The sequence below is a fragment of the Camelus dromedarius genome, chromosome 24 (genome assembly GCF_036321535.1).
Source record: "Camelus dromedarius isolate mCamDro1 chromosome 24, mCamDro1.pat, whole genome shotgun sequence".
Taxonomy (NCBI): Eukaryota; Metazoa; Chordata; class Mammalia; order Artiodactyla; family Camelidae; genus Camelus; species Camelus dromedarius.
Window position 1 is genome coordinate 16,654,341 of NC_087459.1, and position 27,640 is coordinate 16,681,980.

The following is a 27,640-nucleotide window of genomic DNA, read 5'->3' on the forward strand; positions in this document are numbered from 1 at the left end:
TGATACTGTTATAAATAGTATCACTTTTTGAGGTGTCATTTTTATTGTTTGTTGCTGATATAGAGAAATACAGTTAAAAGAGTTTATTTTTATATATTAAGCTTGCTAAGTTATTTTATTAACTTTAATAATCTATGTGAGGGGGGAGGGTATAGCTCAAGTGGTAGAGCACATGCTTAGCATGCACGAGGTCCTGGGTTCAACTCCCAGTACCTCCTCTAAAAACAAATGGACTTGACTACCCCCCCCACCCACAAAAATAAAATAATTAAATAATACAACAATAAATAAATTAAATATTTTAAAAATAATAATCTATGTGTAGATTGCTTTTTATTTTCAATGTATACATTCAAAGCAGATGCTAATAGTGTATTTCTTTTCCAATCATATGTATTTATTTCCTGTTCTTGACTGACTGCTTTGTCAAGGATATATAGTTGAAACTGGATCAAAGTGGTGATAACAGACATCCAGTTTTGTTCCAATTTCACAGTGAACGTTTTCCACTGAAATTGTGCCCCTATGTCACTCAGCTTTTATAAGCCAGAATTGGGACTCAAAAGATCCCAGTTCCCTGGATTAAGGAAGTTTCTTTCTATCACACGTTTGGTAAGAGTTTTTTCAATTATGAATAATTTTTCAATTTTATCTGATGCTTTTTATTGCTTCTATTGAGACATGTAAATGATTTTTCTTTTTGTTCTACTAAATCACATATTTATTCTATTAAATTACATAGTGAATTATATAGGCTGAATTTATAATATTAAATAATAAATTAAATAATAAATGGAATAACTGTGCAATGAGATGTTCTTTGGGAAGAATTTTAATTATTGATCATATTTCTTTAATAAAGATAAGATCATTTGGGTAGTCTATTAATAATTTGGAGAGAGGATTTAATAGAGTTTTTGTAAGATCATTCATTCCACCTAAATTTTCAAATGTATAGGAGTAAATTTTCTCATAGTATCACATGGTATTTTTAACACCTGTAAGTTCTATAGTGATATCCCCATTTTCATTCATGATATTACTAATTTTTTCCATTTGTATTTTTTTCTTGACCAGTATTACTAGAGGTTTATTAACTATATTAGCCTTTTCAAAAAAGTCTTTCATATTTATTGATTCTTTCTATTCTGTTTGTTTTCTAACATTAATTTATGTTCTTTGTTACTTTCTGCTACATGATCCATTTGGGGGTTTTATTTTCTAACATCATGTGTTTTTAAATCATTTATTCTCAGTCTGTATTCTTTTCATGATGTATATCAGTGGTTTGGGAGGTTTTTTGGTTTTTGTTTTTTGTTTTTGTTTTTGTTTTTTTTGCTTAAATTCTCTGAGTTTCTTGCATCTGTGACTTGGTATCTCAGTACTTTTGGAAAATCCTCTTCTTGAGAAGGCAACAGTTCTGAGAAGAACAAGTCGGAAGGCAGAATTATCCCTTGGGCACTTGATGTTGTATAAAAAGAAGGAAAACTAGCATAAGTTAAGTGTATTGCAGAAACAAAAGGTTATCAGGGAATCAGAAAACTATATCCATACTACCACCACCACCACTATCTGCAGCAGAACCTTTATTTTACCCTACCAACAGAAATAGCTTTCATAAAGTAAGCAGCCAAGTAATTAGCTCAAAATCATCATCATTACTCCGTAAAATGATTATTTTGATGATCCATGAAAATTCAAAACAATTCACAACAGGGATAGCCAACATTCATACAAAACGAGGTATGACAAGACAAAAAATAAAAATGAAACATGAGAAAATAGTCTTGTAAAAACCACAGAGATAACTTAACTAGAAATATACATACAGTGGATGCAAGGCAAGGGAGCAAATGTGTTGATACTACATGGAGGGAGTGGTCTTTACTGTACTATTAGTTCAATTTCACTTTAGGTTTGCAGATTTTAGAAATTGTAACATGGAGGGAAAACAAGTTCAAGAAGACTACCAAGAGTATAGTATACTACTTTAAGTTCAAATTTTAAAATTGTAATATTATTTACTGAAATATATATGTGCGTGTATATATATTTGTGTGTGTGTATGACGGCCACTTGTATCTATGTAAAATAGTGATGCAGAAAATGATTCATCTTAGTGGTTACCTCTGGAGGATAGAAAAGTGAAGGAAAACATTAAGTATTCACAAATTATTTGGAAACTTTTCATTTGGGGGAGCTAGGTTTATAGATTCCATTATGATATTATGCTTACAATTTATACATATAAGCTTCTGTATGAATCAAGTATTTTTAAAACATAATTCTAAAGTGTGAAGAATGGAAAAGATGAACCAATACTAGGCGTGATGGTCTACGCAGAAATCTAAAAGAATCCCCTTATAAATTATTAGACTTTGTAAGAGTTTAATGTGGTAGATGAATGAAAAATAAACACAAACATAAAGTTCAATTGCATCTCTATACATCAACTACAAAAACTTATAAAATATGATCCTAAAAAAAGAGAGTTCAGTAGCCAAATATGAAACATTCTTAATGCTGGTAAAAACATTAGGATGCATGTACCTTTTCAAATTAGTGTTTTTGTTTCCTTCAGGTATATACCCAGGAGTGGAATCACTGGATCATATGGTGGTTCTATTCTTAATTTCTTGAGGCACCTTCACATTATTTTCCACAGTGGATGTACCAATTTACATTTCCACCAACAGTAATCAAAACAGTATGGTGACGTACACAAAAATAGACGTATAGATCAATGGAACAGAGTAGAGAAGCCAGAAATAAACTCAGGCACATATGGTCAATCAATTTATGACCAAAAAGAGAAAAATATAAAATGGAAGAAAAGACAGTTTTTTCAATAAGTGATGCTGGGAAAATTGGACAACCTACTTACAAAAGAATGAAATTACAACATTTCTCACAACATACACAAAAATAAACTCAAAATGGATGAAAGACCCAAATATAAGACCAGAACCCATATGTATCTCTTTTTATCTCTGATGAGTTAAAAATAGCACTTTACCTCTGTGATCTTCCTCCCCCAAACCTCCGAATAAGACTAGTCTAATTATGACAAAAAAAAAAAAAAATCAGACAAATCCTAATTGAGAGACATCTTACAAAACTGTTAATGTCATCAAAAATAAGGAAAACCTGAGAAACCATTACTACCAAGAGGAACTTAGAGAGACATGAATACTAAATGTAATGTGGATTCTGCATTGGATCATGGATCAAAAAAAGAACATTACATTTTAAAAATCTAGGAAATTTGAATAAATCAGGGACTTTGATTAATAATAATGTTCGTTAATTATAACATGTACCTTACTAATGTATGTTGTTAATAATTAGGGAAACAAGAGTGCAGGTATATGAAATTCTCTATATTCTCTTTGCAATTTTTCTGTTAAGTATAAAACCATTTAAAATTTTTTTTAAAGGAGGGTGACTTTCTAATTTTCTTGTGACAGGAATTCTGTTCTTTTTTCTCATTAACTTCTCAAGAAAGTTCAAAATGTGTCAACTAATGGTCATTTTTACTTTTTATAAACATTATCTTTTGCTAGGGTATTTGCACTCTAATACTTTCTTTTAATTGTCAGTTTAAGGTTTCACACTTCTGAAATGATTTGAAGCCTAGTTTTCATGACATGCAATCATTATTAAACATATACATAAATATATTAACATTTATAAGCTTACTTGATTAACATATATTTATGAAGATCAGTCTCCAAAATTCATTGTTCAAATGGTATTTTTGTAAAAAGATAATCACTTCTCTCACTCTAAATATTTTACTTGTCTCAATTTAACCTAATATTTCATTTTATCCTATATTCCTTCCTCTTGATTGTCTCCTTAGGCCTTGTTTATGGTGTCAGTGTTCTACAGTAAGATATCTCTCCCTCTTTTTTTTTTTTTTTTGCAGTCTCATATAGTGCAAAGAATATTTATTCTATGGAAGAACAAATGATTGGAAAGTATATGATTATGATGAGTACCACAGGCTTTATTTTTCTTCTCTTGCTTTTGTTTTTGGACACTACTTTGTGGAAATTAAGAACATTTTTCAATCAATACATTTACTTTGGTATCTATAAGACATTCAGAAAGGTGAGTAATTAAGCATAGATCTTAAGAATAACTCTAAGGAAATGGAACAATGGGCCTAAAAACCCTGTATCTACATACGAATATATCAGTTACTGAATAAAAGAAAAATGCGTCCACAGAAATATATTTTCTTAAAACTTATTGAGGTATAATTTACCTACAATAAACTGCATTCACTTTGTTCGTTTCAAGGAACCAAATTGTCTCCATTAACCTTCTCTATTGTTTGGCTTTTTCTCTTTCATTGATTTATTTTGGTTTTTATTTTTATCATTTCCTTGCTTCTATTCACTTTTGTTTTACATTTCTCCTTTTCTTCTAGATTTTTTTATGGGAAGCCCGAAGCATTCTCTTTAGGTGTTTCTTTTTTCCTTATACATAAACATTTAAAGCTAAATAAACATCTCCCTATAAACAGCGCTCTAGCCGTACCCTGAAAAAAATTGATTTCTTATATATTACTAGCCCTCAAATGTTCAAAGTATTTCCTAATTTTCTGTTGCGATTTCTTTTTTGGATGCATGGGTTACCTAAAAGTCTGTAGATTAATTTCCAAATATTTGGGAGTTTGCTAGATACAGTATTATTGAGTCAACTTAATTGCTTTATGGTTAAAGAAACATTCTATATTCAATCCTTTAAAATCCATTGATAGTTGTTCTATAGCTCAGAATATGATCAGTCTTCATGATGTGCCATGTGCACTTGAAATAAGTGCATTTTTCATTTGTTTTGTTATAAGGTCCTATTAATATCAATTAGGTTATGGTGATTGATGGTATTGTTTACACAACCTAGTTGTTAACTGGTATTTTTGTCTGACTGATCTATCAATTGCTAAGAAAAGGGTCTAAGATTCTGATCCTGATTGTAAGTTTATTTATTTCTTCCTTTAATTATGTTGATTGTTTCTTTATGTATTTTAAGTATCTATCAATAAACATTTATTATTGTATGTCTTCCTGAATTGAATTATAAAATATCACTCTATCTCTGGTAATATTCTTTGTCTTCAAATAAGTTTCTTCTGGTACTACCATGGCACCTCCAGTCTTCCTACGCTTACATTTGCATGGTGTATCATTTTACATCCAGTTATTTTCAAACTTCTGTGACTCACTGTAAACAGCATGTAGTTGGGTCTTAATGCTATTCTTTCTAGTAGTCTCTGACTTCTAAAACTGAGAGTTCAGTCATTTATATGGTTGAAATTTTATCTACCACCTTTATTGTTCGGTTTGTTTGTCCCTTCTGTTTTTTGTGTCTCTGCTTTCCCATTCCTGCCTTGCCTTGGATTACTTGAATATATATGGAATTCCATCTTGATTTTTCAATTGAATTTTTAGCTGTGTTTCTTTGCATTGCCTTTAGTGTCTGGTATAGTGTTTACAAAATATATACTTAATTTTTTTTTTAGGGTTTATATTGTAAAATGTAGAAAACATGAAACTGTGTGTCCGTTTCTACCATTCACTGTTTTTAATGCTATAGTTGTCATGTGTCTTACATCTATATATGTCCTTAACATTTTTAACCATGAAAAATTATACTGTAATTTTACCTTAAAACATCATTTGTTTCAAAGTAATTAATAGGAAAAATGCTTTTATGGTTACCTAGATATTTAAAATCTCTGGTGCCATTCATTCTTTCCTGAATATGAGCTTTCTTCTATCCTTTCCCTTTAAGTTGAAAACTTTCATCATTTATTTTGGTGAAAAATTGGAGAAGAAATATCTTCATCTTCATTTACCTGAAAATATCTTTATTTTTATTCTTGAAGTATATTTTTTTGCTTTTTTCCAGAAGTCTGGGTTAATAGTAGTTGGGTTTTTTTCTCAGCACTTCTAACAATGTCATTTCACTGTCTTCTGGCTTATTTTAATTCAGAAAAGAATATGGCAGTCATTCAAATTATTGTTCTGTTTTATAAAATACATATGTTTTTCTTTGGGTGTCTTCAAGAGTTTCTGTTTATCTTTCATTTCCTCCTGTTTGACTATAATGTACCAAGGCATGATGCCCACTTGGATAAGCTGGAACCATATTTTCCAGACCTCCTTTCTTGTACTGTTTCAGTTTAGAGTTGGTCAAACAAGAAATTCATATGAGATTTTGAAGGCAGAATCTAAGCAGCAACACCTTACTCTCTTAAAATCATTGTGATTAGTGACAGTGAAAAATAGATATAGAGGTGCCAGTGGAATCCAGCTTGTTCATGCTCTCCCCCAGTTTACATCCAGTTCTTCTTCGAACTGCTTGCCCTGCTAACTGGCAGGCAACCAAGCTCTAATGCAGAAACAATAGCCATCTGTATGCCTCTATACAAGCTTTCCTTCAAAGTCCCGTCCACAAGTTGTAAGTGGCTGGCTTCCAACTTCCCTGGCAGGTTCTGATTTCTATACCTGCACCAGTGCTACAAAATATCTGTTTCGTGATTTTTCTCTGATTCACCAATTCTCTCTACTTGTCATACATTTATTTAGATTTTCTATTACTTCTTGAGTCACTTGTAGTAATTTTTGTGTTTGAAATCTTTATGATTTCATCTATCTAATTTATTTGGCCTGCAATTGTTCATAGTGTTCCTTTATAATCCCTTTCTATTTTCATATAAAGTCATTAATAATATCCCCTTATTTCTAAGAAAAAAATTTATCTTGGTCATTCTAGATAAAGTTTTGTAAATTTTGCTCATCTTTGTGGAGAGTCAACTGGGTTCATTGGTTGTCTCTATTTTTTAAATTTTCTACTTTATTAGTTTCTTCTCTAATGTTTATTACTTCCCTCCTTTTGTTTGCTTTAGGTTTAACCTGCCCTTCTTTTTCAAGTGTCTAAATGTGGAAAATTATGTTCTTGATTTGAGATCTTTATTTTTTAAATATATGTTTTTAGAGCTATAAGTTTCCCTCTAAGCATTAATTTAACTGCATTCCATAAGTTCTGTTATGTCTTAATTTTCATTCATCTCAAAGAATTTTCTAATTTCTCTTGTTATCTCTTACTTGATCCACTGATTATCTTGCAATGTTTCTTAATTTCCACATGTTTATGTGTTTCCTTTGTTATTTATAAATTTCATTGTATTGTCATCAGAGAACATACTTTGTATTATTTCAATCCCTGTAAATTTGTTTGTTTGATGACCTAGCATATGGTCTGTCCTGGAAAATGTTCGGTGGGCACTTGAGAAGAATACATCTTCTGCTATTGTTGAATATAGTGTTCTAAAGATGTCTGTTAGGTCTAGTTGGTTTAAAGTGTTGTTTGGTTCATCTTCTTAGTTCTCCTAGTAATTGGGAGTGGGTACTGAAGTCTCCAATTATTATTGTTGAATTGTCTCTTTCATGTCTGCCATTTTATGCCTCATATATTTTGAGACTCTGTTCTTAGCTGTATATGTGTTTAAAATTTTATGCCTTCATGATGGAATAACCTTTTATCATTATGAAATGTCCCTCTTTATTTCTAACATGTTTTACTTTCAATCAGTTTGTGCCTTTGAATGTAAAGTGAGTTTCTTGTAGTCAGTTGTATTAGGGTTCTCCAGAGAAATAGAAGCACTAGGATGATAGTGTGTGTGTGCACTTTTGTGCATCCCATAGATTTTGTATGGTTGTGTTCTCATTGTCATTTTTCTCAAGGTTTTTTTGGGATTAACATACACACTACTATATATAAAATAGATAAAAAAAAACAAGGAAGTGCTGTATAGCACAGGAAACTCAGTATCTTTTAATAACCTATAATGGAAAACAATCTGAAAAAGAATAGATATATGTATATGTATAACTGAATCATTTTGCTTTATACCTTAAACTAACACAGCATTATAAATCAACTATACTTCAATTAAAAATAAATCTTTTTAATGTTAAGGTTATGAAAATATAAGAAAAACTAACTGCTCTAGATAAAAGGAGATAGGAGGCATGAAAACTGATGATACTGAGAGGTCCTGAATGAGACCAGAAAAAAATCATTTTTACTATATAAAATATATACTGTATATCTTGTCACTATCACTTTTTTCTGCTTCTCAGGGGTTTACTTATTTCATTTTACTTTTATTTCTAGTTTCTTCTTGTAGAAGTTTGGATCATTTAGAGTTTTATCCTTCTCACTATAAATATTTACTTATATAATTCTCTCCCTAGGCACTGCTTTAGCTGCATCTTACAAATTTTGGTATAGTGTGTTACATTGTGTTTTAATTTTATTATCTTCTAAGCATTCTAATATCTTTTGATTCTTTCTGTGTGTATCGTTATTTACAAAATGTGCTGTTTAACTTGTAAATATTTCAAAATTACCTAGCTATCATTCTGCTATTAACTATAATTTTTTTTACTGTTTTTGGAATACCTATTCCATCTTCATAAATTTATGAAGAGTTATATTATGGCCCAGAATATATCTCTATCTTGACATAAGTTCCTAGTGTACTTGAAAGAAAGCATAGTCTGCTCTTTTTGGGTGCAATATTCTTTACATGTAAACTAGATCAAGTTGTTTGATAATATTGTTCAGTTCTATATCCTTACTGTTTTTTATCAACCTATTCTACCAGTTGTCAAGAGATTAGTGTTAGAGACCCTAAGGATGACAGAGGATTTTCCTATTTCTCCTTTAGTTTTTCAGTTTTGGCCTTATGTATTTAGAGACTCAGATATTAGATGCATGTGCATTTAGGATTATTAGGTCCTATTAATGAATTGGTCTTTTATCATTATATAGTTTCCTTTTTTTTTTATCTCTGGTGATGCTCTGCTCTAAAATTTACTTTGAGATATATATATATATATATATATACATATATATACGTATATATATATATATATATATATATATATATATGTAAAACCTCGCTTACCAAATCTTTTGTATATGTTTTGCATGTTTCTTTTTTATTATTTGGTTTTAACTTGTTTATATTATTGTGTTTAAATGGGTTTCTTGTAGAAAACATATTTGACTTTGCCTTTTTCTATTCGATCTGACAATCTCTGCCTTTTAATAGGAGAATTTAGGACACTTATCACTAATGTAATTTTTATGTGGTTGGTCTTAAACTCACTATTCTTGCTTTTTATTTTCTATTGTTTTCACATCTATACTTTGTGGGGTTTTTCCTCCTTTCATGTCTTCTTTTGGATTAACTGTATTTTTATGAATCAGTTGTGTCTCCACCATTGACTGATTAGCTCAATCTCCTAGTTTTAACAATGTTAATTCTTCCAATCCATGAGCATGAAATATCTTTCAATTTGTCATGTCTTCTTCAGTTTCTTTCATCAATGTCTTACAGTATATAGGAATTTCACCACTTTGGTTAAATTTATTCTTAGGTATTTTATTCTTCTTTATGTAAATAGGAATGTGATTGTTTTCTTAATTTCACTTTCTGATAGTTATTAGCATATAGAAACACAAGAGGTTTTGTATATTAATTTTACATCCTGCAACTTTACTAAATTTATTAGTTCTCCTTATGATTTTAGCTCTTTATTGAATTTCTCTTTGTTAATATATTGTTTTCCTGATTTCACTGACTTGTCTATTTGTGTTCTCATGTGGCTCACTCTTTAAAGCAATTATTTTGAATTTTTTGTCAGGTAATTTTAAAATCTCTATTTATTTGGAATCAGTTAATTGACATTTATTCTATTCCTTTGGTGCTGTCATATTTCCTTGATTTTTTGTGTTCTTTGTGACCTTGTGTAGATGTCTATACATTAGTAGGAGCAGTTATCTCCTCCAGGTTTTAGGACTGGCTTAGGTAGGGAAAGACCTTCACCTATATATGGGTGCAAGGGCGCCAGCTGGGTAGAGTGCAGCAGAAGCTCTGGCTCAGGATGGGAGTGTTACACAGTGGCATAAATTCTGGTCAGCTCCATCAGCTGAATTTAGCATTATTAAAGATTGCAAATGTCTTTGGCAGTGAAGTCTTCCCTAGCAGTGGTGAGAGCTGCTGATGTCCTCAACAATAAAGGAGTCTTCATGCTCTCTTTTTCTCTTAAGGAGGAAAGTTACAGGAAAAAAGTTTCTCATTGGTGCCAATATATGCCAGGCTAGGGGATGGGTTGACACAGCTAAAATGTATCCTCTGCTTTTCTATGTGGCCATCCTTGGGTTTTGTGCTCCACTGGGTTGCTGCAGCTTCCTTATTGTACTCCAGAGCCCTCCCAGAGCTATTTTCTCTGCAGCTATTTGTTAAATCATTGGGTTTTGGCGGGCAGGGTACGAGTGAGCAGTGCGGCTTTGTAATCCAACATCATGTAGCATCACTTTCCATTGTCTCTTGTGAAAAGTCAGGTGTTAATCTTATCAGGAATCTCTTACGACAAGAGTTTTTCTCTTGCTGATTTCAAGACTTTCTCCTTGTCTTTGGCATTAGCATTTTTTATGATATGCTTGTGGGCAGATCTATTTGTGTTCATCCTACTTGGCATTCACTAAGCTCTAGGTGTGGAGATTAATGTTTTTCATCAAATTAGGAATGTTTCCAGCCATTTCTCCTCCAAAATTTTTCTGCTTCCTTCTCTATTTTCCATTTGACATTCCCATTATGTATCTGTTGCTGAAATTAATAGTGCCCCATATTTCTCTGAGGTGGTGTTCATTTTTCTTGATTCTTTTTTCTCTCCACCCTTCAGATTTCATATTCTCTTTCTGACTATCTACAAGTTTTCTAATTCTTTCTTCTGCCAGTTGAAAACTACAGTTGAGCCCCATAATGAGTTTTTCATTTCAGTTATTATTCTTTTCAATTCCAGAACTTCTATTTGATTCTTTTTAATCATTTCTGTCTTGTTATTGATATTCTCTCTTTGATAAACATTGCCATTATACCTCCCTTTACACCCTCAGGCATGGTTCCTTTACTTTGAAAATGTTTGTAATGATTACTTTGAAGCCTTTGTCTGTTAAATCTGACATGTGATGGTTTTTATAGGCAGTTTCTGTTACCTGCTTTTTTCAGGTGTATGGGACACAGTTTCTATTGCTTTTCATGTCTTTTTTTCTTTTTCTTTTTTCTTTTTTTTTTTTTTTTTTTTTTTGCTAAACTCTGAATATTTAAAATAGGTAAATTATGTGGAGTACTATCCTTCCACAGGGACTTTTTGCTGTTTGCTAGTTTTTAGTAACTGTCTAGGCTGTTTTAGTGAAGTCTATTTTTCTTGTAATGCGAAGTCTCTGATGTTGTTTCTCAAGTGACACAGACCTGAGCATGGGCACAGTCATTCTGTAATAATAGTGATTTTTACAGGACTCTCTGACTGTCTCTCCATTACTGTACCCAGCTGTTAAGCTTCACTAATTGCTGGCTTATTTCTGTATTGTTTTCAACAATGCCCTAAGGCATAAGTTGCTCCACAGACTAATTCAGTTAAATTTGGGCTCCTTTGCAGTAGTTAGAGATAAGTGTACAGGATTTGTTCTTGCCCCAGAAGGGCTCTTCATAGCTATTTCTTTCCCTGGTTCTCTCGCCTATGGTTGATTTATATCTCTAATAAAGCTACCAGTCATTTCTTTAACTGCTTTACATTAAACATCCATTGTTTTGAGAGGATCCTTAGGCTTGAATTTCCCCACACTGTCTTAAATAAAGACAGTTCTATGGGGTAGGACATATGCCCTCTCTTTTTTACAGCCAAAATCTACCCCTGGGAAAAACCTCTGAGCCGTGTCTCCAAAACTGTGGACAGGGACAGTGGTGTGCTTCTCACTTGAGGGACATCTCTACTTCAGGAGCTGGGTGCTCAGTAGGGGATAGTAATCTCTGGTCTTCTTGGCTTGCCCCTTCCAGCATGAAGTTTCTGCCTTAAGACTGAATTAGAGCCCCGTATACCACACCAACACAAAGTAGAGCCTCCACCCCATGTGCGGGGCTGGGTGGATGAAGGGAACTTCAAATATGCAATTACACTCACCCAGAATATAGCCTCTGCAACAGGTAGATGGTGATTGGGATGAGAAATGCTAACATTCTTCCTTTCCCAAGAAGATGCCTTAGCCCTTGATTGTAAGGTGTGGGAAGAGAGAATCCCCTGTTCTTGGCTGCACCTGCCTGGATTGAAGAGCTGAGAGAAAGGAGCAAAGAAGTGGGTCATGATTCAAATGCCACAGGGTTTTGTTCTTACCAAGTTTAGTAGATTTTCTTGAATAAATGTTTCTTCATTTGATGTATTATGCCCTTAGGATCATTTTCAAAGGCTTTAAATAGTTATTATTTAAATAATTTTTACCAGTTTCACAGGTCCACATATCTCCTCATGTTGCCATTTTGTCTTAAAATTTTTCTATGTGAAGCCTTATTGATTTTTTCTATCTCCCTTATAAGAGAACGAGTGAATCCTTTATTAGCCTTTCAATGTTGAACATACTGTAATTGTAATAAATCACATTTAATTGATCTCAGCTTTTCATGAGGTGTCCAATTCTAACCCAATAGGCTATGTGATCCTAATTTCTTAATCTGTGGAAATTTAAAAAAATCAATGTGTTCTGAAGTGACTGGACAAAATGGTCTTAAAAATTATGTCAAATTTCTGTTCTAACATCTTGAGATCAGTTTCCTGAAGCTTTTTGGTCCAGATTACTAAGAAGCAATATTATTTTGTAATAGTTACTTTGAAAATATAGGCCATATGGTCCAGTGGGTTTCTCAGGAAATGTCTAGTTAAGCCTTGCTAGTTTTATTAACTCCTATTCCTATTTGATCTTGGAAAAAGTGATTTATTAATAAAATTTTTAAAGATATAAAAAATTAAAAAGATATGAAGTACACACTTTAGCATGTTAATTCACACTCTTCCTGTGATTTGAAATAACTTTTTCTTCTCCTCTGCTCCCCATCCTCAGTCTTCTGATGAGTTATTAATTATTCAAAACTTAGGTTGTACGTGAGATGTTGAGGTGATATTCAGAGACTTCTCTGAATGACTAAAACGTTCTCAATTGGCATCTTTGAGATTATCCCCCAGTGTAGCTTTCATGAAGCCACCCAGTCTAGATCAGACACCTAAAGAGCATCCACCTCTATGATTCTTGTCTTGAAAATATAGGAAAAAGTATCCAAAGAATTATCTGGAGAATCTGAGGATGAAGATGTACAAAATGAAAGAAAGAGAATCCTAGGGCAGCCTCGGCAGTTGCTGAATTCCATAGTGCTCATTAAAGAACTCACAAAGGTAACATCATTCATGGGACAAAGTATGGTGGCTTCATTTCTACCTCAGAGCTTGTCTTTAGCATCCAGGGTTTATTGTGATTATTCAGGATCTATCTATAGTCTCCCAGTGTAATAGAAGAGTTCTTGTAAAACTGTTGAAGTAGTGGCTCATAGAGGTCTGACAAATGTATTTGACCTACAAATACTCTTTACTATACAGTGTTTTCTGGATTTTTTTTTTAGATATATTTCAAGTATCCAGTCATTCTGGCTGTGAAAAATATCTCCGTTGCAATACAAAAGGGGGAGTGTTTTGGATTGCTTGGGTTCAGTGGGGCTGGAAAAACTACAACCTTCCAAATTCTGACTGGAGATGAGACTATTACCTCTGGGAATGTGTTCATTGATGGCTTCAGCATCACTAAACATACCCAAAAGGTAAGACACTATCACACTCTAAGATATGAGAACCATAACAACTTGGGAGTGCAGATAACAGGTAGATGGCTGGAGATACTAGATGGGAATCATGATAGATACTGATCTTGATAATGTTGACTCAGTCAGTGGATTCTCAAAAGAGAAATAAATTTGAAGAGTGGTAGTGAGGTAGCAAGAACAGAATCTAAGACAAGAGTATCTTTTGGGTCCTTTGAAACTGTTAGATTAAAAGGAAGGTTCTCTCAACAGTGCATGTAACATATGCCAGACAAGGTGCTCCAAGGAAGAAAAGACTGGGCAGAAGGAGAAAGTGACTGCAGTTCACTAGTAACCGAGGCCTTGATCCATCTTAGAGGTTTGGAATAGGATTGCCTTTCAGAGTGGTCCCAAAATCAAAGCAAGGTAGCTGGATTTTGTATCCCTGTTTTCCTGCATCAGCCAAGTGGCTGCAAATGCCACTTGGAAGAGAGAGCATAACTTTGGGAAGAAGCTGAGTAGGGGAAAAATTCAAGAAGAAGAAAATAGTCAAAAGTGCCAAATGCCAGGAAATCTCAAGTAAGTTAAAAGCCTGAAGTAGTGTCCATTGGATTTAGTAACTAGAACTTCATTGATGAAGGTAACAAGAATGATTGCAGTAGGGTCAGTTGTGTGGTGATAATGGGAGCCTAATAGCTGCAATTCTTTCCTCCTCAGTTCATGAGACACTGCCATAATGAAATAAGGAAGAGGGGTTTGTAGGAGCCTGTATGCTATAGAATTAAACAATAATCTACCCTTTATCAGTTTAAGAAAATTCATTTCTCTGTCTACTTTGCTATGAACTTTTAGCATTTTAGCATTGATTTTCTTGTGTGCATTGTTATCATGTGAAAATATTATATAGTTTTTCTCTTTTAATTCCTTAATGTCTATCACTAATTTTAATATTCATTTTTGAATTATTAAACAGTTCTAATGTGAACTTTTAGCATGCTGACTTTTTCTACCACACATTCGTTTCACTTATTTTTGAATATTATATGAGTATAATTGTACTGTAACTTTCTTTCTGGTTTCTTTTTTTTAAATTTTTTTTATTGAATTATAGTCATTTTATAATGTGTCAAATTCCAGTGTAGAGCACAATTTTTCAGTTATACATGAACATACATACAATCATTGTCACTTTCTCTTTCACTGTGAGCCACCACAAGATCCTGTATATATTTCCCTGTGCTACACGGTACAACCTTGTTTATCTATTCTACATTTTGAAATCCCAGTCTGTCCCTTCCCACCCTCTGCCCCCTTGGCAACCACAAGTTTGTATTTTATGTCTATGAGCCTGTTTCTGTTTTGTATTTCTGTTTTGTTTTGTTTTGCTTTGCTTTAGATTCCACACATGAGCCATCTCATACGGTATTTTTCTCTCTCTTTCTGGCTTACTTCACTTAGAATGACATTCTCCAGGAACATCCATGTTGCTGCAAATGGCGTTATGTTGTTGGTTTTTATGGCTGAATAGTATTACATTGTATAAATATACCACATCTTCTTTATCCAGTCATGTGTTGATGGACATTTAGGTTGTTTCCATGTCTTGGCTATTGTAAATAGTGCTGCTAGGAACATTGGGGTGCAGGTGTCATTTTGAAGTAGGGTTCCTTCTGGATATAGGCCCAGGAGCAGGATTCCTGGGTCATATGGTAAGTCTATTCCTAGTCTTTTGAGGACTCTCCATACTGTTTTCCACAGTGGCTGCACCAAACTGCATTCCCACCAGCGGTGTAGGAGGGTTCCTTTTTCTCCACAGCCTCTCCAGCATTTGTCATTTGTAGACTTTTGATTGATGGCCATTCTGACTGGTCTTTCTGGTTTCTTTAGTTCAATATTATGCTTTTCAGCCTCATCCACATTGCCACTTACAGTAGTAGTTTGTTCATTTACATTGCTGTATAATATTTAATGTTATGAATATAAAACATTATGTTTATCTTTGAGGGGCATTTCTGAGCTTTATTAATATTGCCATGATTGCTACTTAACATGTCTTTGGGTGCACAAATGTGCACACTTCTGTTAGATATGTACTTATAAACAAAATTACTAGATCATAAAGTATATGAATATTAAACTTTACTTGATACTGACAAGTGGTTTTCCAGTGTGATTATACCAATTTTCTTTCCCACCAGCAGTGTATGACAGTTTCCATCATTCTACATCTTTGTCAGTATAAAGTACTGACTATCTTTTAGACTATTTGGTTTTAGACATTATGCTGGATATATAGTAGTTTTCATTTTCTTTTCTTTGATAATATATGAAATTGGCTGTTCAAGTCTTTTGTCCATTTTTTCTTTTGGTAATTATTTGAAGATAATATTTGTTTATTTTTCTTTTAATCAAAAGTTTTTTAAAATTTCATTGAAGCCCATTTTTTCCCTCTATGTTCATTGTTTTTGACCTGTTCAATAATTCCTCACATACCCTATGTCTATATTAAATATTAAGTTTCCTTTGATCATGTAAGTTTTATTGCATTATCATTCACATTTAAATTTATAATTCATCTATATACTGCTGAATAAGGATCAAAATTCATTTATTTTTATATATATAGGTAGCCAATTCACCCAGCTTCTTTTGCTGATGATTATTCTTTTCTCTCTGCAATATCAATTTTGTCAGCTATGAAGTGTTATGTAAATATGAGTTAGTTTCTGGACTATGTTCTTTTCCATAGGTTGGTTTGTTTATCATTGCACTACTAACATACTTTATTAATTATGATAGTTTTAGTAGAAAGTCATAATATCCAGTAGTAAAAATTTTGTTCTTCAATATTACTTTGGTTATTCTTATACTTTAAAAATTATAGTTGAATTAAGGAATTAGCTTACCTTTGCATAAAAATGCTGGGATTTTAAGTAGGATTCCAGAAGATTGACGTATTTATTGTGAAAATAATATATCTCTCCACATATTGGGGTCTCATTAAGTATCTCAGAGTGATAGTTTCATAGTTGTGAAGGGAAATTACACTAATAAGAAGAGTCAACTTGTTGTCTAGATTAAGAAAAAGAAACAACAATATTGTATGCAATTTATTTCTGTATATTTTGTTTTAATATTAATTTAAATAGTTGAATTTTATTGCTTGTTGATGGTTTATAGAAGTACAATTTATTTTTAAATATTGAATATATATTCAACAAAATTGTTAAATTCTAATATTTACCTATGAATATGTTGGAATTTTCAGTTATGCAATCATGACTGCTGCAGATAATGAGGGTTTGTTTTCCTTTCCAATCCTATGCTTTTTTTCTTCGCCTTATTGCAATGGCCAGAGCCTCTATTCAGCATTGAATAGAAATGGCAATTGCAGACATTTTCTCCATCTCAATTTCAGGATCAAACTTTTTAATTCATATTACATACTTCCTATAAATGCCTTAGTTTACCCTCACTGGCAAAAAATATTTTCACTGCATATAGAATTTGAGATTTGAAACAATTTTCCTTTAACAAATTAGTATATTGTTTCACTATCCTTTTACTTCCACTACTACATTTGAGACATCAGCTGTCAGTCTGATGTTCCTTTATGGATAATTTTTTTCTCTATTGTTGTTTTAAAAAATTTCTCTTTGCATTGCATAAACTTAAATATAATGTACATTTGACCCTTGATCAACATGGATTTGAATTGTGTAAATCTACTTATACACAAATTTTTTTCAGTAAATATGTACTATAGTACTACATGATCCATGGTTGGTTGAATCCATGGATACACAACTGTGGATAGAGAGGGCTGACTATAAAGTTATGAGTGGATTTTTGTCTGTGTGGAGGGTGAGCACCCCAACCTGAATGTTGTTCAAGGGTCATCTCTACTTAGATGTGGGTGTGGATCTTAAGATTTTACCCTGCTTGAAATTTGTTGACATTATTGAACTTATCAATTGGTACTTTAATTGGTTCTGGATAATTTTCACTTATTTTTTCTTCAAATATTTCTCCTGTTTTTTTCTTTCTCTCTTTCTGCAACTCCAGTTATCCACATACTAGGTTTCTAGTCTATCATCCTTATCTCTCAATACTGCTCTCAGTTACACACTTTATTTTTGCACTGAATTCTAGATACCTTCTTAAGACCTATCTCCATGTTAGGTTAATTTCTTCCATTGTGACTAAACTGCTGTCAAACCTATTCACAGAGCTTATAATATGACTTTTTAAAGTTTTTAGATGTTAAATATGGTTCAATTCCAAAATATCTAGGTTATTCGATACTTTTCTCTTTCATGAAGACACATTTAAGGTTTTAAAATTTATTTAAACAAAATGAACACATTTTCTCATCTGATCTACTAAACCCAATATTTGAAGTCATTACTAACATGTTTCTGGTGAGTATTGTTTCTGCTGGTGGTATTCATGGTGTCTTTTTTCCTTGTTCACTGAATTATCTTTGTATGTAGCTCACTTATTTTCAAAACTTATATAGGATAATAATTTTATACCTAGATAAAAGAAGAGGTTTGAGTTGCTTTCTGCCAAGAATCTAGGGGCATAAATAGTCTGGGATTACTTTAAATTAATTAATAAAAAGCCAGAGAAACAGTATAACTTTTAATTAATTATTTTAAATAATTTTAATTAATTATGGTTTAATTTAATTAATTAATTTTAATTTTAATAAACTAAAATTCATCTCTTTCTCTCTGAATACCTGGTCTATGTGCATCTGAATGTAAAGCCACAAAAGGGTTGGTTAATTGGTAAAGCAACACTCACTGAATTCTTCTGTCTGTGAAAATGGGGAAAGGCTTTGCTCCTGATCCGCGAGTTATTACACATGACTGAGCAACTTTTGCAATGTAAAAACTTCCATGGTGACCACGCCCCTTGAAGTTCCTCATTAGTAAGGGGAACATCTCATATTCTAATATTCCTCCAAATTCAGTAGATACTACAATTTTTTTGTAACTTCTTTATCCTCAAGATTATTAAAATTGAGTTGGGGAACCTATTATTATAATTTATTATAATAGATCCAGTGGCCACAATTTTGTAAACTTTAGAAAACAAAATTCTCGGTAGGACTTTTAGAGGCATGGCCTGGACGGCTTCAGGTCTTCTATATCATATAGGGATGCTCAGTGGGCTAGATGACTTGGGTCCTTATTAAGGTAATTCTTGCAATCAGGTGAAGTCAAGAGTTGGCTATTGTCCTCAGTCTGATGCCTTGCTGAAATACATGACTGGTCGGGAAATAATGATCATGTATGCCAGATTGTGGGGAGTCTCTGAGCCCCAGATTCAGCAGTATGTGAATAAGTGGTTGAATTCACTGCAACTGGAGCCCCATGCTGACAAGCTTATCAGAACCTACAGGTGAGTCATTATGCTGTTCGTTTTGTTGCTGCTGCCAATGTTGAGGTGCCTCCCTATGTTTCTGATGTTAGAAATAAATGTCCACGGCTCCACCTAAGTCCTCTGTCACATAATTATCAAACTATGAAACTATCTCATGAGTCGCTAGGTTTCAGACATCTGTAATAAGACAGATCAAAATGTTTTTCCTCTGTAGAGATAAAACCCAAAATCCTAGCTCTACTTGAATTGTAGCCTCTGAATCTCAAAAGGGGTCCTTTATTCCTCCTGGTTCTTCATCTCTCAAGAAATGGGGAATGTAGGTCCTTCAAATTATGGTGGGATTTATGTACCTGGGAAATCATGACACCCTAAGAACAACTAATAAATACCACTGATAATGCTACATAATAAGTTACATAAAAGTCACTCCTCTACATTTCAAAGGAAAATTAATTGATATATACACCTACACTTGGGCCTGCTACCTTACTGAAGACACATCTAATCAGCACTGATGTTGTCCATGTTAAGTGTTTGCTGAGATTCTCAGCATCTGAGATGTTAATTCTAACTCTTTCCTATAAGTAACTGATCTGTATATTCTTCCTTTCTCCTGTATTCTCTCTTCTTCTATGACCATGAAGTGGAGGAAGCAAACGTAGGCTGAGTACTGTAATTGCCCTAATGGGAAAACCCTCAGTCATTTTGCTGGATGAACCATCAACTGGCATGGACCCAGTAGGCCGACGCTTGCTCTGGGATGCTGTGACACAGACACGTGAAAGTGGCAAAGCCATCATTATAACCTCCCACAGGTGTGACTCATTGGGAGGTATGGTTGATGGTTGCAAAGCATTGTAGTGGCTGTAAGAGAGAATTATTTGGGGCTAAGAATATTAGACAGTGAACATACTTGAGTATGTAAGTTAATCTGAATGAATAGGACAATCAAGAATCCTCACTGAATTAAATAACCAAGAGTAGGGAGAGAACAAGAAGTTCAGGAGATATTGAGGATTTGGTACCCTCTTTTTTATCGTTTGAAAATTTTTCACTTCACAACTATGAACTGTATGATTGGCAAATTCCACTTCACATTGAAAACAGAGTCATAAAATCCTGGCTGTGTTTGAACTACAGAATGTCCTCCAAAAAGCTTTTTAGCTTTACATTGTTCTGTTATCTTGTTTTGCTAGAATGGAGGAATGTGATGCTTTCTGTACCAGGCTGGCCATTATGGTACAGGGAAAGTTCATGTGCTTGGGTAACCCTCAGCACCTCAAGAGTAAGTTTGGCAATATTTACATCCTGAAGGTCAAGGTCAAGATTGATACACCTGAGGATAAACTAGATGATTTAAAATTTTTCATCACAATGACATTCCCAGGTAAACTATGTTGGGCTAACTTTGTTAGAGACATGTTATATCATGTATTTTTTTTTTCTCACCACCCATATGTTTTATGTCTTCAATGATGTGTTCCTGTGGGTTACTGATATTTATTAATTTTTCATACTGAATTGCTTTGGGATTCTTATTTCTACAACTTCTTGTGCCTTGTTATGCTAAGAAGTTTTACCAAAAAAAAGTTTTCACTTAGCTCTCATATTACTTTAATAAGACGATCTTGAATTTATGCTGTCCATATAAGTTATATCCCTAAAGTCATATTTTGAGCACAATTCACAATTATTTTTCCTACTGTGGTCTTTTGATGTCTTAGCCATAATATGATATTGAAATACAAATAAGAATCACTAAGCTTTTCTCTCCTTTCAAGAGCAGATTCACAGTGAAGGAAACTATTTAACAAAATGAAGAAGCTGCCTGCTGAAGGGGAGAAGATATTACTTTAATAAGACGATCTTGAATTTATGCTGTCCATATAAGTTATATTCCTAAAGTCATATTTTGAGCACAATTCACAATTATTTTTCCTACTGTGGTCTTTTGATGTCTTAGCCATAATATGATATTGAAATACAAATAAGAATCACTAAGCTTTTCTCTCCTTTCAAGAGCAGATTCACAGTGAAGGAAACTATTTAACAAAATGAAGAAGCTGCCTGCTGAAGGGGAGAAGATATTTGCAAACAGTATATCTGGCAGAGGGTTAATATACAAAATATACAAAGAATTCATATAACTAAATATCAAAAAAACAAAATCTGATTAAAAAATGGGCAGAGGACCTGGATAGACATTTTTCCCAAGAAGACATGCAGATGGCCAACAGGCACATGAAAAGATGTTCTTTTCATCTTTCTAATCATGAGGGAAATTCAAATCAAAACCACAATGAGATATCATCTCACACATCAAAAAGACAACAGGAGAGGATTGAGATGGTGGAGCAGGAGGATGCAGAGCTCACCTCGCCCCATAGACACATCAAAAACACATCTATACATAGAGCAATTCTCACAGAAGACAAACTGGAGACTGGCAGAAAGATTCTTTTACAACCAAAGCTGTAAAACTGTTCCACAGAACTGGGTAGGAAGGGAAGAAAAGCAGTTAGGTCAGGTCCCCATGAGGGGACACAGAGAGGTGGGAGATTAAACAGGCTCAGAGCCCCCCTGGGGAGTTAGTGGTTTGAACCATATATTGAAATGTTAAAAGATCTTCTCTAAGTGCAAAAGAAAAGACTACAATAAGAATAAGAATCTACAGGAAAGGAAAAATCCTACTAGTAAAGACAAATACATAGTAAAATCTGTGGATCAGCCACTTAAATAAGCTAATACAAAGATCAAAAAACAACAAAAAAAAGTAAAATAAACTATAACCACAATAAACAAGAGATAAACATGAAATACACCAAACAAACACAAAATAAGGGCAAGGGGTGTATAAAGATGTAGATATTTTAGAGTGTATTTGAACTTAAGTGACTGCCAGTTTAAAATAAGTAAGTCAACATATACGAAACCCATGGTAACCATAAATCAAAAACCTACAATAGATACACAAAAATTAGAAAGGAACACAAGCAAACCACAAAAGAAGTCATCAAACCAAAATGGAAAATGATGAAAGAAGAAAAGAACAGAAAAGAAATAGAAAAACAACCAGACAACAAGTTACAAAATGGTGATAAGTACATACTTATTGAAATTACTTAAAATGTCAATGGACTCAATGCTCCAATCAAAGAGAAAAAGGTAGCTAATTGGATTTTTTTAAAGACCCATCTGATATACAGTTTACAAGAGACTCATTTCAGAGCTAAAGACACACATAGACTGAAAGTTAGGGAATGGAAAAAATATTTCATGCAAATAAAAATGAGAAGAAAGCTGGGGTAGCAAGGCTCATATCAGACAATACAGACTTTAAAACAAAGTCTATGACAAAAAACAAAGAAAGGAATCAATGATATAATGATAAAGGAAGCAATATAAGATGGGTATGTAACACTCATTAACATGTTTGCAGCTAAAATAGGAGCACTTACATATATAAAGCAAATATTAATAGACATAAAGGATGAAATTGACAATAATACAATAATAGTAGGGGATGTTAACATTCCACTTACATCAGTGGACAGATCATCCAGATAGAAAATCAATAAGGAAACAGTGGCCTTAAATGACACATTGGATCAGTTGAACTGAATAGATATCTAGAAGACATTCCACCAAAAACAGCAGAATACACATTCTTTTCAAGTTCACATAGAACTCAAATGTTCTGTAGGATAGATCACATGCTAGTCCACACACACAAATAAAAGTCTCAACAAATTAAAGAGGATAGAAATTACATCAAGCATTTTTTTCTGACTACAATGGTATGAAACTAGAAATCAGTTATAGGAAGAAAAATGAGAAAAGCACAAATACATGAAGACTAAACAACGTGCTGCTAAAGAACCAACAGGTCAATGAAGAAATCAAAGAAATCATAAGATACCTCAAAATAAGTGAAAATAAAAACATGAAAATGAACAAACATAACTAAATACAAACAGAATCAGAAATTCAGAGAACAAACAGGTAGTTCCCAGAGGGGAGGCTTTTCACGTTCATTTTCGCTTTGCAGGCTGAGCAAAATATCACAGAAGTTCCCATTGTGAGTGAGGCTGAGGAGTTGGAAGTTTATCTTCCAGGCAATGGAAAACGGTATGATTGATTACTTAGTAGGAATAGAGATCAGAAAACAAATAAGAAATGTATGATAAAGCAGATTTGGAAAACAGATGTATGGAAAAATAAATATCTCAGTTTTGGTCATAGTGCTTTTGCCATGCCAATAACACATACATATGGATATGTCCACTGAGAACTTCAGTATTTACTTATGCATTCATTCAGCAAGTGTTTTTGAGTATTTATTGTATCCAAGTTCTATTTCACATGGTGCCTAAATTACCACAAAGAGAAGCTGTGACCAGACAACCTCATTGCTGTCCTAGCAACTTGTTCTGCTTGAAGGAGGGACACTAAACCTCAGCCAGAGATCTATTCTCAAGAATGTGGACACAAGAGCTTTAATAGGAATGTGGCTTCAAAGTACATTCTCAATTATAAGATGGTTGCTGCCCAGTCCTTTCTCACATTATTCTAGAGAAAATAGCTATTCAAATATAACAGAGGTAAAGTGGAACTGCCATGGAATCTATACCTTAATATTGATTTAAAAAAAAAAAGAATAAATAAACATTAAAATCAAAAAGCATCTAGAATGTATATATTAAAGAGGACTTACCACAGTATTCAGAGTATTTATAGTAAATGATTGCACATAATCTCAAGGAAATTTAAGTGACCAAGTATTCTTTTTCTTAAATTCACAAATAAGATGATTCTAATTTTGCAATATGGAAGATTGTATACTCTGAAAAGCACTCCTGGTAAAATAAAACTAGGAATTGGTAAAAAAAAATTAAAATAAATCTATTTTTAATGCAGTAATCAGCTCAGAAACAAAAGTGATGAAACTCTTTAATAACCAAAACAAAAAGAGAGAGAGAAAACATGAAAAAAAAAGGGGGGGGGAATGAAAGAAAATAGTGGCTGAAACAGTGAGCAGTAAGAAAATGCAAATCTGGAAGCAAATGACATTGTCAGCACGGAGATCAGTGATGGGACTCTGGACTCGTTCCAGGGTTGGGGAGCTCATGCTGAGACTGCAATGTAAAGGGAGACCTCAAAATGGGTGGTCAGTAGCATCCTCTGATTCCAAGCAAGAGCAAGCACAGATCTTCTCTGGAGGAAAACATCCCTAATTTACCATGGAATGGGGAGAAAGCCACAGGAGGCAGATATCGGATATTACCAGAGGAAGGACTATGCTGAGAGGTCACGTTATTTAATATATCCCAGAAGGCTCTGAGTAAGGAACACTACAGCAGAGAACCCTAAAAGCTAAGAGAGATATTCTGTCCTATCCACCTCTTACATAGGAAACTTTTTCTAAAACTATATGAAAATTAATCCCATTTAAAGATGAATGACTGAAACCCAAAGAAAAATATCTTAAGTAAAAAAGATTAAGAGGAAAAACCTAACAAATATTGAAAGTACAGCAGAGATACATGACCACAAAGCAGATGAAAATTATTACCTAATATTTCAATATGAGCTTTTAAAAAATTAAAAAGAGAATAGATGCTATGTAAGAAAATCCTAAACCATGATCCAAAGGGCTAAAAAATTAGGTGACTAGGGAACCCTCTTACACTGTTGGTGGAGATGAAATTTGGTGCAGCCACTATAAAAAAACAACACAGAGATCCTCAAAAAACTAAAAATAGACTTACCCTATGATCCAGCAATCCCACTCCTGAGCATATATCCAGAGGAAATGCTAATTTGAAAAGATACATGCACCCCAATGTTAATAGCAACACTACTTACAATAGCCAAGACATGGAAGCAAATTAAATGTCCATCAACAGATGACTGATCAAAGAAGATGTGACACATTTATATAGAGAGAGAAAGAGATTCCATGTCAGTTCTACTTTACCTGTGCTACATTTGAATATCTATTTTCTCAAGAATAATGTGAGAAAGGACTGGGCAGCAACCATCTTATAATTGAGAATGTACTTTGAAGCCACATTCCTATTTATATATATAAAATGGAATACTACTAACCCATAAAAAAGAATGAAAGAATGCCATTTGCAGCAACATGGATAAACCTAGAGATTATCATACTAAGTGAAATAAGCCAGAAGGAGAAAGAAGAAATACCATATATCACCACTTATATGTGGAATCTAAAAAAATGACACAAATGAACTTATTTACAAAACAGAAACAGACTCACAGATATAGAAAACAAACATATGGTTGCCAAGGGGGTGAGAGGGGAGAGAGAAATGGGGAGTTTGAGATTTGCAGATACTAACTACTACATATAAAACAGATAAACAACAAGGTCCTAATGTATGGCATATATATATAAATATCTTGTAATAGCCTATAATGAAAAAAATTATGAAGATGTGTGTATATATATATAAAGAAACAAAACTTTCACATCTACTGAGAAATAATTGATGAAGCTTCTGCATAAGAGCTAAAGGTGTGCACTGAATGTGTTTTACCTCTAGACTGAGGCCTAAATGAAGAGGATCTAGGTGCTAGATTATTGTGTAACTGAAATATGTTTTAGAAATGTGTATAAAATACAGTTATCAAAAACAGCGGGGAAGAAGGCAGAGGATACATGGAAAGTAGTATGCTTACTGAATGCCATTTAGGTGTTAAGTGGGAATAAAAAGGTGCTACTGTGAATTAGATGCTGGGAAGGGCACTAAGAGGTTGCTAGCATATCCAATGTCATTCTTACTAGGGATACAAAAGACAGTATCTTTAAAAAAGAAGGGACTATTTATGGAGATTAGCATAAAGATTGGTGTGTAGTTAACCATTAGAACAAAAATACATATTTTCCTGTATCAGAAATAAAAAGATTAAAGAATAGAACCAACTACATAATGAAGATACACATACAGACATATTTTATATGTTTATATTTGTGTTTATAACTATGCATGTATATGTATATATAATTTTTTAATATAAGAGGACTATAATTGAATCTGTTACTTTCAGTAAATGTAAATAGGTTAATTCCTTCATTAAATGAAAAAAAATTTTCATATTAGCTAACAAGCAAAATCTAGCTCTCTGATGTATATAAGAAACACTACTAAAAAAACTAAATCAGAGAGGTTAAAAATAAAAGAATGGGCTACACACTGCCTTGTTATACTCAACCTTTAGCAATTTGTTAAAAATTGTAAGCTATATATTCTCACCAGTTTATATGTCATCCAACAGTGCCTGCCTTATATAAACAAATGCTCTCATCATGATTCTGTCTGTAGATGCCTATCTCTACCCCATAAGGGGTTAGTTATTTGCCCTGAGTTTGCCCCATCGGAAAACTGATGGGATTAAGAAAAGCCAGTAATTTGGAATTTGTCCAGCCTTCTTGTAGTAACAGCAGGAGTGACATTCTTTCTGGGCATGTGAGCGGACAATTTTTTGTGCCCAAAAGCCTGCCCTCAATAACTGCTTTGAATTCCTCATAATAAGACTATTTCATCAAGAATAAATCTGCTGAAAAGAATTAACCATATCATGCATACCAAAGAGAGTGGATATTCAATCATGTCCCCTTTTGTATTAGCCACATCCACTCACCTTTCTATGGCATATAATTAAGTAAATATAGCAATATTTTGGCAATTTTAAAAGAAATCTGTCAGATGATTCAGCCATCCTATCTTTCCTTTCTTAGGTAGTGTATTAAAGCAGGAGAATCAAAGGATCCTTAACTACTACATCCCCAGCAAGGACAATACCTGGGGAAAGGTGACTGTAAATTCATTCCCTTCTATCACTACATGTTAAGAAAGCACCAGTGATGGGAGAAGTATTAGACACTCAGGCATGTGGAGCAGAATTCTGGCAATGCAGGAGGAGCAGAGTCTTTAGGTTACTTTTCAAACACCCCTAGAGTTTAATTGCTTGGTTTCTGCTCCCTAAATCCCATTGTGAGTCCTTGTCCATCAAGAGAATGAGGAGAGAGTGCTGCCTTCTCTCAGTTTTTCAATTATCTATTTGTCCATTTTCTCATCTCCCTCTTCTGTGCCTTTTGTCCTCCACCATTAACTTGGCAGCAGTGGCAGGAAGTGGAAGAGGCACATCTGGCTTGGAGGCTGGAAGCGAGGACTGCAATGATAACTGCACTTTTTGTTATTGTTGTTGCTAAAGGTGTTTGGTATTTTGGAGGAGGCCAAAGAGCAATTCAATTTAGAAGACTATTCCATCAGTCAGATTACGCTGGAGCAAGTCTTCCTGAGCTTTGCTAACCTACAGTACACAGAAGATGATTATTAACAAAAGGTGCCATGAGATTCAGTTCCAACTGTTATGTCTTCCTTAGACTCCTCTACTACACCTGGATACATGGAGTGGCGTTCCTATGTGTGTATCTCAGTGTACATATGTTTATGTAATAAACAGTCCCACAAAGGAAAACACATGTCCCTTCTTTGTAGATTTACATCAGCAGCC

General features: G+C 33.5%; 1 protein-coding gene across 1 annotated transcript in view; it reads left to right on the forward strand.

Moving 5' to 3' along the window:
• Positions 1-27,640, forward strand: part of LOC105091159 (phospholipid-transporting ATPase ABCA3) — a 75,940-nt gene extending 48,300 nt beyond the window's left edge. The window contains exons 23-30 of the mRNA XM_031433074.2: positions 3,939-4,113; positions 13,182-13,307; positions 13,532-13,726; positions 18,927-19,114; positions 19,741-19,911; positions 20,293-20,483; positions 26,862-26,935; positions 27,338-27,640. Of these exons, the coding sequence (XP_031288934.2) occupies positions 3,939-4,113; positions 13,182-13,307; positions 13,532-13,726; positions 18,927-19,114; positions 19,741-19,911; positions 20,293-20,483; positions 26,862-26,935; positions 27,338-27,463 (1,246 nt within the window). The 3' untranslated portion in view covers positions 27,464-27,640. The remainder of the gene's footprint in view (positions 1-3,938; positions 4,114-13,181; positions 13,308-13,531; positions 13,727-18,926; positions 19,115-19,740; positions 19,912-20,292; positions 20,484-26,861; positions 26,936-27,337) is intronic.